At 30.9% G+C, this 14533-nt stretch overlaps 1 protein-coding gene across 1 annotated transcript in view; it reads left to right on the top strand.

Moving 5' to 3' along the window:
- The window catches only part of LOC148272846 (uncharacterized), a 187087-nt gene that overhangs the window by 3544 nt on the left and 169010 nt on the right, over window positions 1-14533 (top strand). The window contains exon 2 of the mRNA XM_088239518.1: window positions 13422-14036. Coding sequence (XP_088095644.1) covers window positions 13869-14036 — 168 coding nt within the window. The 5' untranslated portion in view covers window positions 13422-13868. The remainder of the gene's footprint in view (window positions 1-13421; window positions 14037-14533) is intronic.

The following is a 14533-nucleotide window of genomic DNA, read 5'->3' as shown; positions in this document are numbered from 1 at the left end:
ATCGAAATATTTAAAATTAATTTGAAAAAACATGTTATTGAGATATTTTGATAAAAAAATTGTAATGTTATTAAAAGTTTATACAAGTTCTTAAGATGTTATAAACTAACTTAATAAAGCAAAAATAAATAAATAAATAGAATAGGGTTCTAGTAATCAGCGAACACTATTTTTAAAAAAATCACAGTAATTTAACCAAAATTAAAGAGACATATAATGCACTGTGGATTAAAATAATTTTCTTGATAAATAACTCTAGTCCCAATCCGGTAAAATCCTATATAATCATAGAGTATATACATGTATAATATTACACATACGGACGCGCTCTAAGTGATTTCCTTTAAAATTGGATTTAACGCTTCAAATGCTTACGCAATCTGGATTAAAATAGTTTAAAAAAATAAATTAACGTCAGATTTTTGAACGAATTTTGGTATCAACAATGTTTTGAGTACGTCCAAATGTTTGTAGATAGGCTGGATTTCTTCCATAGGGTCACAACTGGTATAAGGAGAAGTATAAAAATTAAAAGATTGTTTTCAGGCGTTGCCTAGTAGGTGAAATGGTTCAGCCGGATGAATCTCACCCGCATGAAAGGTTTCAGCTCTTTTACGTCACAGAAGACAACAGATGGAAGAGTTAAGGTAATGTGGATGTTTAAACATGAGCAGAATAGTGAATGTTACACAGTGTGTAAAGTGGCCACTTTAACCTGACAATGACAGGTCATAAGCCCTGTAAATGCCTAGACTTTCATATTCCCTTCTTAAAAATGTTTTCTCTCTTTGTCGTAACAAATTTAGAATTTTAGTATGATCAAAAACTCGGACGGGGGTTGCCTTCATGTGATCTACAGGGGGCCGAAAAAAGGACAGGATCTGAAAAAAAATATGGTTGAAGAAAAAAATATTTTACATCGTTTTGTGGATTTTTAAGTATGACTATTTGGCTGTAGCATTTTATGGTCCCTAAACTCGATACTGATCATCTTGCGTACACCTATTGATTGATCAAGGCACAGTGCAATTGGAATACCTATCAGTGCTCTACGCACCTCTAGGTATCGATAAGGAAATGATGCTGATTTTAAATTTGTTTGAATTTTTAACTAGTATTTTATTTCGATACAATTCACAGTATTTGCCATTCAAGTTTGTTAGTCAAAATCCTTGGTGGAAGTTATTTATAAATTATTATAAAAATAACAGATGAGTTATACTCAAAACCCCAGATTTGGAATAACCGGTGACCGGCTTATCGCTTTTGCGACATTTCCAAGACTTGTATCTTTATTATAAAATCAAATCTATTTATACAAAAAAGGTAAGGACAGTGAGTTTCAAATTACAAAATAAGATATTATATAATATTTCATAAGGACACAGAATTCAAAATTGTAAATAAAAAAGCGATTAAGCCGGTCACTGATTATTCCAAATTTGTGAGTTTAAGCACACGTCTTTTGTTTTAATAATAAATCAGTTCTTTGTGATTAAAGTTCGTGGGTTTTTAAGGCCATTCGATACTTGCGATGTTTTTCTGGGTCGTTGCGCCGTGTATCGATTCTTCTTTTTGCTGACGCTTCGGACAGCGTTGTAATGGTTAAATGTCGGCAAGAAGAAATATCAATACACGGCACAAAAACCCAGAAAATATCACAAGTATGAGTTATTTGTGACAATAACATTAAAAGCGAATTTTCAATCTTGGGTAGAATATAACTAGATCCCTGTTTAACCTTTCCGTGTCTATCTGGGGTCCGCCAGGCAGCATATTTTTTTCAAAAACTTTTTTATCAGTCATCATATTGATTTCGTTTTTTGGATAATTCTACCCCATAATGGAAAGATTGTATCAAAATTATAAAAAAAAATTTTCTTCGAATTCTATCAATGATAATGATTCTCATTTGTCTTCGGTTTTTCCCTGTGCAAACAGCAAACATTACAATTTATCCGCTCTACAGTTTAATAATCTCCGATACATTGGTCAGTTTGTGCGTGTGCTTCTTGCTATTTGGCCATTTCTTTCCAGCAATAACCACTAAAATTTGAATTTCGTGCCTAAGGTTTTATATGCTTTCCCCCTCTCAACTCCCCGTTAACGGATTGTGTGACTAGATCAGTGTTATTTAACGTGTAGCAGAAGAAGAGGAACGTGATGTCATAAAGCATCCTTTCGCAACAGTATTTTATGAAAAACTGCATGAATTTTGCAAAAAATTTGGAATATTACAAAACAGTTTTATTAACACGATCACGGCAATCACAATAAACATTTTATACATTTATTTTGAAATTAGTATTTTATAATTTTAACTGTGGTATTCCTGATACTCTCGCGGTTTTATTTTTCACGCTTAGACTCTGAAAGGTTTAAGATTACTGGTCTTGGTTGAGATATGTATAATATACTGTATCTGGGTACAAAAAATTGACATATTATGTAATAATAATTTGATAATCAACCACTCTCAGACCTTTGCGTTTGAAAGAAAATGGATGTTAAAGTAAATCCACCCTTCCAATAAAAGCAGAGAAAAGGTGTCTCCTCACCAACCAACTATTGCCTTTAAACTGCATTATCCCAGTCTGTTTAAACTTTAAGTCTGATCATATTATGTACGTACTATTCTCGTTTTTTTTAAAATTATTTTTTACATCAAATATTTAATTGATGTGTTTTGTTAGTAAGTACATTGACAAGAAGTAAAATTTAAATTTATACTAGCAATCCACACAGAAAAAGATAATTTGTTTCACGAAGGAAGACAAAGGATGGACTTAAGGAAAATTGAATGCGGAAAAACAACATTTTTTTACAAAAATTGAAGCACATAAATTAGTTCATTATTTATGTGTATCATAACATAGTTGTGTTATTTGAAGATATTTCTTGATAAAACTTTATGGTTAATAATTTTACAACGAAGTGGAAATGAAACTCCATGGTTTTCGTTTAAATTTGTTGACCACCAAACGTACCCAATCAGGTATCTTCAAAAATGGGTCTTAAAGATGTTTGCCTAGACGAAAGAGCTGGATGCTTAATTACGTAAAAAAACCAACAAAGATATGACATGCTCAAAAAACTAGGAAAGCGTTTTAAATAAGTGAACTTGACTTGGCAAAAAAGTGTATTTACATTTCACTTAATACATTTTCCATGTTTTGATAAATATTAACTTAACTCGCTTGTAGATGGTTTCTCGATTCGTAACATAAATACAAAAATCAAAAATGTTACCTGGTGTGGATATTCGCTAAAAAGCGGAATGGGGAATGTTGTAGTACCTACTTAAAGTGGCCACTTAACCCAGCCAATGACAGGTCATAAGCCCTGTAAACGCTCGAATATCCATAATCCTGAATTTGAAAAAAATCTACCTCATCTCTGTAGGGATATAAATAAAAAAATATTAAAAGTGCCCACAAGCGCATAAATTGGATTACGGCGTTGTTATTTATGGGATCGAGGCTTGCCTTTATCTGAATAACATCAGAAGGTTGTTTTGATATTAATTTTCATTATAATATTACGATAGGATGATGTTTAAGCTATTAATAACCATTGGTTGATATCGAAATAGCGGGATTGGCATTTCGCAACGCCTAAACAATAGACAAATAGCGCCAGGCACGTAGAACCCGGCCCTAACGAAAGACACGGATATAGATGACCTTATATTATTATTATCTCACGAAAATTCACGTGTATTAAATACCACTATTCGATTTTTTTTAATAACCATGTAAACAAGAAAACTAAAATCGGGGAACGGTTCACTCTTCATTCACTTCTCCGAATCGGAGAAGATGGTAAATGTGGTTGGATTGCTAAACTGCAATAGGATTTTATAATGTAGTTTTTGTGTCTAAAACGTTTGAATAAATAAATAACAAATTATAATAAATATAAACATAAAACAACTTTTTTTTCAACCACTTATTTTTTATTTTTTCTACCGATCAGTTTTAAAGTTACACGAGCTTCTTCACTTTTCACTTTTTATTCAAGGCAACACAAAAGTAAAAGTATATTTTGGTATTTGAAAAATTTTTTTTTTTTATAATTAGAAAAAAATCGTTTTAAATTTAATTTAGAAAAAAAATAGCACTCTTCGAAGAATACAGATTACATATAATGACAGTTTTAGTGACATCAACATATTACACTGTAAATACTATATTTTTATCAGATCTGTAAAAGACATTTTAAATGTATCTCCTGCTTAAATTTTAACTTTTAATCTTGACTTTTAATTTAATCTTTTAGTTTTAACTTTTTTTTTAAATTTTAACTTTTAATTTTTTTTTATTTTTTAATTGAAACTTGTAATTTTAACTTTTAGTTTCAACTCTTAATTTTTATTTATTCATATGTACATCTACTGCCTGCATCTAATTAATTATTCTTGGTTGTGAATTTTTACTCAGAAATAAAAATGTTCATGGAAGCAGATAGAGAGGGGAGGAAAGTATAGTTGGAGCTAAATAATGTCTTCTCCCTTTTATGTACTTTTTATATAATATTTTTATTTTTATTTATAATTTTTTTTAGAATTTAATTACTTTTTCCCCTCTCCTGCATTCATAATAAATTAATGTGAATTCTGTAATTGATCTTACTTTTTTTTATTGTTCTTTTGTACCTTGTATTTATGTACAAAGACTGTATGATTTCCTAATAAATAAATAAATTTGCATGTTGGTGTAGTGAGTGTCCTGACGAAAATACGGGTACGTCTCGAAACCGGTAGACATAAAAAGTCGGCAATTAGTTAAATACTAATATTTACTAACATTAATTAATTAATGGGTTAATTTCTAAGTAACTGAAACATAATAAGTAATTAATATGATGCAGTTAAAGCATTTTTGTGCATAAATGGAGAGGAAAATTAATTTTATAATATTGTAGGAGCATTATATACTCTTCCCCTATCAAATAAAATATTTTATTTTATTTGATAGGACACTTTATTTGTCGTTATAACATTTGGAGCGTTATCAAACAATTAGGTTTTACTTTTTATCCAATCATATAATTACATAACTGATACAAGTTTTTTTTTCTCTACAATCTACTTTTATAATTGTTAATGTTAAAGCTGTTTCTTTCCAAAAAAAATCTAGCTTTTGTGCTTGGAGAGTGACTTACACTGTTATATTTATTTAGTAATTTTAAGTTATATAAATTCGAATGTATACGAGAAACAAGTAAATGATACAAAATAAAAACAGAAAATAATACACAATACAGTAATACTAATTAAAATAGAAAGCTGTTTTTACTCGGGTTCAAAAAATTTCTTTAGTTTTAGTATCTAAAATAAAACTTAAGACTTGACTTACTTAGTTTAACTTAAATGAAACTTTTAAAAACAAATATTATTATCACAATAAAAAAATACACCATGTGCCAAATGCATGGTGTATTTTTTATAGGCATACTTATGGGTGTAAATGCTAATGAAATTAAGTACAAAAAATCTCAATAATTTCCATCACAAAATTTTCCATCAATTTTCATTCTTTCGTTCTTTCTCCCTCACTTCTTTTTCAAATATTTTCTGACCACCATGTTATTCTTTTCAGTTACAGTCCCGAAAAATACAGCGTTCATTTGTTTATAATATCGACTTTTTTTCTCTGAATTACAAACGTTATTGCATCGTTAAATACTCGATTACGGGGAACTGTGTTTTGGAGGTTAGATATAAGTTGATTTTCAGTTTCTACAAAGTACTCCGTTTTTCACTGCACTGTAGTATCCAGCTATTGAAACTAGTTAAAAATGTATAAACCATCTGGTAGCTTGCATACTCTACAGCAATATAATCGATAATATCGTTTTCCTTCCACATAACTATTTCATGTAACAAACTACTCATACCAAACGTTTATGCATACATAGAAACATCACTACTACTGCCTTCTACTTTGGATACCAACTCATGCATCAGGATTATCTTCTTCGCAGCTTCAATTCTGGGCATTGCTTTGCAGCAAGGTCTTTCATCTCGTCCTCCACTGCCCTCTACTCTCTGCAGCCCCCTTCAGCTCAACACCCTTTTTCACCCCTGCTTTTCAATTTGTTAATTAATGATGTTGCTAAATCATTCTCTAACTCCCGCTTTTGGCTCTTCGCGGACAATAACAATATTCTTAAAATAATTCAAACTTTACAAAACTGTTTTCTTCTTCAATACATTTACTCTTTTAACCAATGGCGTAAAGTCAACAGATTACAACTTAATATTGAAAAATGCAAAAAAATCTCATTTCATAGAACAAAACAACTGATTTCCTTCGAGCACCTAATAAAAAAACTCCAAAATTGATGTAATTAAGTCCATCAGAGATTTAGGAGTTGTTTTGGACTATAAACTGACATACAACGAGCATATAGATAATATAGTAAATAAATCACTGAAATTACTTGGCTTCATTAACAGAATATCCTCTGATTTTACTCATGTCCGCACTATCAAACTCTTTATTGCTCAGGTGTTCGCCCTCTTCTAGAATATGCTTCCATGGTCTGGCCTCCATTCTATGTGAATCGTATAAATCACATTAAATCAGTCCAACATCGCTTGTTTCGAAAAGTAGCGTGCATGCTTAGACTGGAGAGAGATAACTACTCATATACTGATATAGAGTCAATATTAAATATTTTTAATTTACAAAAATGTAGAACTAATATTGACTCCATATATATGTTCAGCTTACTTTATGGTATAATCAATGTGCCATCATTACTGGGACTGGTAAAATTCCATATTGCGACTCGTGGTTGAGAAACAATGAAGTACTTTTTATCGATCAGTATAGCACAGAGTATGGCCTCAATTCTCCAATGACCCGTCGTATTGTCAACTCATGACAAGATCTAGACTTTTTTGGTTTGAGTTTACAACGATTTAAACGAGCACTAAATAAATAGTCCAGATCTTGTCTTGATGTCCCTTATGTTTGTCAATGCTTCTTTTATTATTTTTTAATGTTTTTAACTGTTCTTACATCGTAATATTCATCCCTATAAATTGTATAACTTGACAATGTCCGTAAATAAATCAATAAACATATGAGGTGTAGTTGCATACTTGTTCTAAATACTCCTGCCGGGGCGCCTCTATGATTTGTCCCCTAAGCCATTCCATTTATTATGTCATGCAGGAGAAGCCCATGGCGCACCACGTGGCCGATCCATTGGACTCGCCTCTATGAGATGTTTTTGATTAGGTGCCTCCCTTCATTAGTGATGTGGTATCTACAGGAAATTCTTAATATTCTTCAGTAACACTACATCTCAAAAATCTCTTGTCTTTTTTATCTCTTTCGGCAAGGCAGCATGTCTCACAACCGTACATCAACATGCTCCAAACATATGTCTTGGCAAGTTGCTTGCAGAGTATTAGGTTTATGTAGTTTGACTAATACATACATACATACTTTTAGGTAAAGTTGTAGCATGATCGTTTTTTGCATTTCAAATTTTCAATATCCCCTTTTGTCGTATTGAAATTGAATGTCAAAGTTTTCCAGCACCAAAAAGTGACATTGACAAATACCTGGTCTAAATTTGCCGTATTTTACCCACCTGCAAAATGCAAAGGTTTTTTAGATATTATTCCGCTGAAATTACTTTGTTTTGAACGTTGACGTGAAATAAATAGACACGTCATTTCTATACTACCTACATCTAAGATATATAAAATATTGCGTTGCACTCAACAATTCTATAAAAAAGAGATAGCAAATCACAATACACATGCAATCATTCAGGTAAGAATGAGATATACATATTTTCATAGTTCATATTTATATCTGTATAAATCGTTACCACAATCGACATACGACATTTAGCTAGCTGTCAAAATTTACTTAAAAATATAACTTACTAGCTTTTACGCGCGGCTTCGCTTGCGTGGTATTAGAAATTTTTATTTTATTAGTTTTGACGTTTAACAATAAGAATTTTCCCGATGGAATGATAAATTTTTTGAGATAAAAAGTAGCCTGTATCAATTGCCGTACCTCCAAATTAAAAAGAAAACGACGATCCGTTAGTCTATGGCGATGTAGCATCGTTATTCCGATATAATTTTAAATCATTTCCCCGCTAAGAATTCATTTTGCCATTAGAATTTTCCCGTGGGAGTTATATTTTTCGAGATGCAAAGTGGCCCATTTCACTTCTCAGCTTTCAAGTTATCCCTATGCAAAAAAATTGACAATCGTTCGCTCCGTTGCGACGTGAAGGAAATACAAACAAACAGACAAACACACTTCCGCATTTATAAAATTACAAGATTTTACCGGCAGCTTCGCTTACGTGGTATTAGGAAGAAATTAGTTAGGTAATTCATGTATTCTCCCCATGGATTGATACATTTTTTCAGAAAAGAAAGTAGCTTGTATCGATTGCCGGTCCTCCAACTATCGATATGAAAAAAAAACAACGGTCAATTAGTTTAGTCTATTCACAAATCCGAAATCCCAATACAAAACCAAAACGAAAAGCAAACCAATCTTACCATAGATAAATCAAATAAAATTTTCAAACTTAAACAATTAATTTCAAATTGATTCATTTTGACATCCCACCTTACTGCCTATACATTTTCAAGTAATGTTGCTCATTGTTGATTTATGATTATTTTTTTTCATTACAGTTTTTCAATTCGGTGTGAAAAATAAGTATCTCATTTTACTTCTCATCTCACCGGCTATGCCTATGCAAAAAAAGGTAATCCAATGCTCCGTAGCGTTGAGACGTGAAGGAAAATAAACAAAACAAATAAACACACTTTCGCATTTATAGTATCAAGCATTCACGTAAAAATTAAAGCATTTAATCGTACTACGAAGTTTCTCTAAAATGTATAAAAAACATAATGATAATAAACTACCTCAAATGACGCCACGTGTCTTCTAAATCAACCGATGACAGAATGTTGTAATCCTTATTTTATTATTTTTGCGATATGTCATTACATTTTCAATTTTGATATTTTTTTGTTAAAGTTATAAATTACTTTACTACATTTTTTTATTAATTTTTACATTGTTTTTTTCGACTAACTTTAATTTGAAGTTTTTTTTTTTGATGTATAAAACAATAAATAAAAATGAACAACTTTGAACTACGTCACTAGTTCTTCTAAATCAATGAATGACAGTGTTGTAATTTGTAATACATTTCCGGTTACCGGGTTGTCAACCCACCAATCAGGACAACCCACCGTAGAGAACGCGTAACGTCACAGGCGGAGTAATTTCAAAATCACAAAAGTGAAAAAATCATAGCGCTGATAATACGATGCATTAAAATATTTTTTTCTTAAATTTGTCTTAGTTTGATGGTCTATTAACTAACTTTTTTTTTTTAACAACTGAACTTTTCAATCAAATAAAAATAGCACATAATGACACAAATGTCTCGATATTGTTAATTAAAGTAACAATCTTCAACTTTATAATTACCATAATTTCCCTACTTGCACCCGTGGTGTATAGGGCATTGCATTGGTACACCAAATACAACGTATCTTGATCATTTGTTACATAAATGTAAGCTGATCAGTCTTACGCTTAAGGTGCGAGTCACTGGGGACTGTAAAATATTGCAGTATGAAAACACCTTTTAAAACAATATTTAATATCGACCTTTCCAGGAATCGAGCCCAGAACTTCAAACATGATAGGTGAATGTGCTTACCACTGCACGACAAAGCGGACTTCTCTTCATTCTATTTCTTTTTTCTAGATTTTTACCCTAGTACTTCTTCAACTTCAGTAACCCAATGACAGGTGATTTCAAGCACAGAAAATCAAGCGCAGACTTGAAGAAGCGAACCCGGAACTCTGCAAGAGTTTTGGCTATTACACCACGAGTGTTAGGTACATTTATTAACCAGAACAGCTATTAAAACCCAAGAAAGCTTGTAATGCTTCAAGATTGTGATCTTAAATAGCGAAACCTTTGCGAGCTGCGTACTAAAACGTTATTACTAAACTTGGAACTAAAAATGTACATTAAAATATCAAAAATACTTCTACTTTATACCTTTACTTATGTATCCATTTTGAATCTTGAAAAAAAGTCATAAAATACATGCTATAAACGAAGAACGACGAATTGAAATTGAACGTGTTAAATATTTGGTACTAGCAATACACAGACAATTGACATGGACAACTCACATCAATAATGTAATAAGCAAAAAAGCAGCATTATCGAGTCGTTTTCATAAATCAAAAACTTTGTCCCAAAAACATTTTATTATTGTTCACAGCACAAAAATATTTTTTTAAAACATAACAGCGTTATATTACACATCAAATTAATATAAACCAATTATTGGTAAATATCCATAGTGTGTTAAAAAATCACTGCTCTAACTCCATAATCCGGGGAGAAAATACGGGAGTACATTTGTTTGAAGAAAAGTCAGGCCGCGTTTTCTCTTATAATTATACATTATACGTCATTGTTGAGTAGTACGATGTTGCTTTTACAAAAGGATTTCCAATTATATTGATTGATAAATCTGTCCATCACTTTTGAATGAATTACTATTATTAATTATTTTATATTTCTTGCAGCATTTTTGGCGACCCCGTGGTCCTGGTGTAATGGAGCGCATGCATACCTAATTCACGAATGTTCTGGGTTCGATTCCTGGTAACATAACGATAAGCTTTTTCTCAGGTCTATGTGTTTACTAGTGTAATTATCGGCTCTTAACCAGTTATAGAAAATATTAAAAACAAAAAAAATCGCTTTATAAATGTGCATTTTGAAACTTTTTAACTACATACGTTTGAATTTTATTTACTGTAAAGCAAATGCCCCATCAAAAAACGATGTTTTCATACCGGTAAATGAACATTTTTACTTACAATACGTCCAGACGGAGACTTTGTTGCAAGAGAAGAATTATTGATTTTATCCAAACCTTTTACACGAAGGTTCTTGTTGTTAAAACTGACCTCTAAAAACTGTACTCAAATAACCGCTAGTATTTAGCCCAAATATTAATCATAAAATAGTATTTACCACCGACGCAATACCTAATACTTATGCATACATAATACACACATACAGTACATTCCTATTTTAATTAGTATTAATGTATAATTATTTTATGCTTATACATTTGAGTTAAGACTGATGTTTATTTCTAAATTGCTACATTGTATTTATGTATATATATGTGTGTGTGTGTGAGGATGTGTGTATACTGTGTATATATGTATGTATGCATTTTTTATAGAGTCTTTATTCAATAAAATATACACATTATTACAATATTAATACGCTATAAATAAAACAAAGTATAAAAACATATTTTGTCCCGATAAATTATTAAATAATAGTTTGTCATCGGGTGCTCAGACATTAATTTTAATTAATAATCAAATAAAAGAGTTAAGACATAATACTGTAAACGTATAAAATAATAAACTTTTATTATATTGTTTTTGATGCTTTGAAAAATATTATTAAGGAGAAAAAACTTAACAAAACAAGATAAGAATGGTTTAAAGAAATATTTTTTTTAAAGTAAGAAAATAGAGTAAAATAATACAATTAAAATTAAAGAATAGCCAAATGGCTAGTAAATAAGTAAATACTTATATATTAGCCATTTAAATATAGGAAAAAAATACAAACACACATATCGGTAGTCAGATGGCAGAAGGGACCATCTGTATTTTTTTATGTTTTTTATTTTTCAAAAGTTTTAATTAATATTTCAGTAAATACACGTGAATACACATAAAAAACAGCATAATTTAGAATGGTAATTCATTATTGAAAAGCAACACTAACATATTTTAATTTGGCGTTGAAGTCTTGAAATTGAGTAGTATTTCTGCTCTCCTTAACATTTTTGAAAATTACAGATGGTCCCTTCTGCCATCTGACTACCGATATAAATAGTATGTGCTCATAAATGTAATCAAAACAAGATAAAAAATAAAACAAAGTAAATCGAAAATTTCAATTCATATCATATCATATGGGTGTATGCTTGTATGTATGTATGTGTGTCTGTGTATCTATATGTATGTATGAGTATATTTGTAACATTAAATAACATTTATAACACAATTTTTTTTATTTGAAATTATATAACTTCAAATTTCTAAATAACTAAAACAGTGTAAGCCACTCTCCAAACACAAGAACTAGTTTCTTTTTTGAAAAGTTACAGTTAAAACTGACTTAAAAGATTGATTTAATATATAAAAGTAGATTGTACTAGAGAAAAAGAGTATCATTTACGAAACTATATTAATGAGGAACTTCTACCCTAAGTGAAATTGGATACAAAAATTGTTTTCTTGTGCGGCTTAAAAATTAAAACATTAAATTTTACTGCAAAGTTTCTTGAAAATGTACGAAAAAATAATATTAAAAAAAAAAAAACGCACTTTTTGAACGACGTCACTGGTTCATATAATTGAACGACGTCACTGGTTCATATAAATCAACCTATGATATGAGAGCTATGGAAGATTTCCGGTTTGTTCGGCATTTCTGGACCAATTGGAAGAACTGAATGAGAATAAGCGGAAATGAACCTCTGTCGTCACACACGGAGTTATTTCAGAAATACAAAACTTTACAAAATCGAACCATTGATACATAAAAAAAAAAATTGGCTTAGTTTAATGGTCTATTAACAAAAAAAACACTGAACTTCCTCATTAATTAATAAAAAATAAAATATATATTTTTTAAATATTTCAGAATCGATATATGGTACACAATGATTTGTAATTTAATGCGATTAGTAATTTACTGTACATAAATACAATTTCAACGTTTAAAATAATGATCGTGTTCACGAAAGTATAAATAAGATGATAGTAAAAAAAAATCCGTCAAGAATCCCTTTTATTGGGTACCTAAGCCAAAAAATTTGACATTATTTGTCAACTTTCATTTGGCGCTATGCGTGAGTACAGGTCAATCTAAAATGGTCGATAAAACATTTGCAAGAATAGCTTTATGGATGTTTGACATGTTGATGCTTTGTGGAGTATCGCATTTGATGTAATGGAGTTTCAATGGGAGCAAATTAAGTAACGATTTATTTCCAACAATCGGCATAAATTTCGCAAAATACAGTTAAATTTTATATCTCTGACAAAGATAATGATTTGAATTTTTGAACCAGATATCCAGTAATGTTTTTTATGGTTCAATGTTAAGTTTAGGTTAAATTTTAAAGGTTCGAAAGGACTTAGATTATGTAGAAATCTCAACAGAGACGGAACCTTGGGAAATTTGAAAGATGATATTATGAACTAACTGAATAAATAAATAAACTTGCCTTTGCCTTTGTTTCCTTTGTTTGTTGAAATAATATCTAATGTTTATATTTTTCTTTGTTTCAGATATTATAAGCAATAAAGAATAAAAACAAAATAGCCGTAGTTAAAGACGTTTGTCGTAAAAATAAACGGATAAAATTGTTATTAACATTTAAAAAATCGTAGTAAAATTACTTGTCTATAGTCTTGCTATAGTCGAATAGAATAAAATTATAATTAATTCGAATATAAAACATAACTTTATCTACTACTAAAAAATCTAATACTTAATTTTATTAGTTCCTAAAACTTTTCAATAAATTGATTAGTGTTCAAAGAGTGCCACGAGAAAAAACCATTAATTAACAAATATAAAACATAGAAATTTGTTGTTTCGCAGCGTCCAACCTTCAACGAGTACTACGTAAAATTTATCTAAAAATAAGTCTTTTTTTATTATTTAATGGCCGGTTAAAATAGATGCAGTGACATAAAATACCCCAGTGTTCAGAATAGTGAGTTCGTGACGTCATGCCGCAGCGTTCACTATCGTCTTCGGCATTGATGCGACCTTTTGTAGTGTTGGCATTACCAGGGATGTATCTGTTCTACAAGTATAATCAGTACAAGCAACAGCAGGTGGAGAATGCGAGGAGGAAGGTCACCGAGAGAGAACTGCAACACCTGAACCATAAAATCGTAAGTTCTCAGATATTATTTGTCAACTCTACCTAAAATAAGCACCGACACACTTCTGGTCGAACGATAGGGAGAGATCTTAGCAAAATGTTCGTGCGAGGTTTTCCCAGAGGTTTTTCTCAGAGGCACGCCTCCTTTATCGCGTCGCGCCGTGAGTGTTCAATATTTTGGAAGAGCGGATTAAGATTATGGTAGTTTATCCGTGGCTCTATCCTACTGCATTCCTCTCGGGCATGCTTGGGACCAACAGTTTGTAACTGAGAAGAGATGGGTTCACCCTGACCCACATACTGTTTTACCTCCCGGCTTCCAGAACCAACCTACATCTGGTTGTGCCGATTGGAGGAGCAGTCAGGCAGCTGAACATTATTACTTTGGAGATCGATATCTTTCACATCAGTGAAAGTATGTTTTAAGAGGCAAATACTAATATATCTTCATAATGTCAAACCATTGCTGAGGGCTTCCTGGTTTGATATTATTTCATTACATTTATT

The sequence above is a fragment of the Micrasema longulum genome, unplaced genomic scaffold (assembly GCF_059751315.1).
Source record: "Micrasema longulum isolate JH-2025_06_02 unplaced genomic scaffold, ASM5975131v1 h1tg002175l, whole genome shotgun sequence".
NCBI lineage: Eukaryota > Metazoa > Arthropoda > Insecta > Trichoptera > Brachycentridae > Micrasema > Micrasema longulum.
The sequence above is the reverse complement of the archived record's forward strand: the minus strand, read 5'-3'. Positions and strand labels throughout refer to the sequence as shown.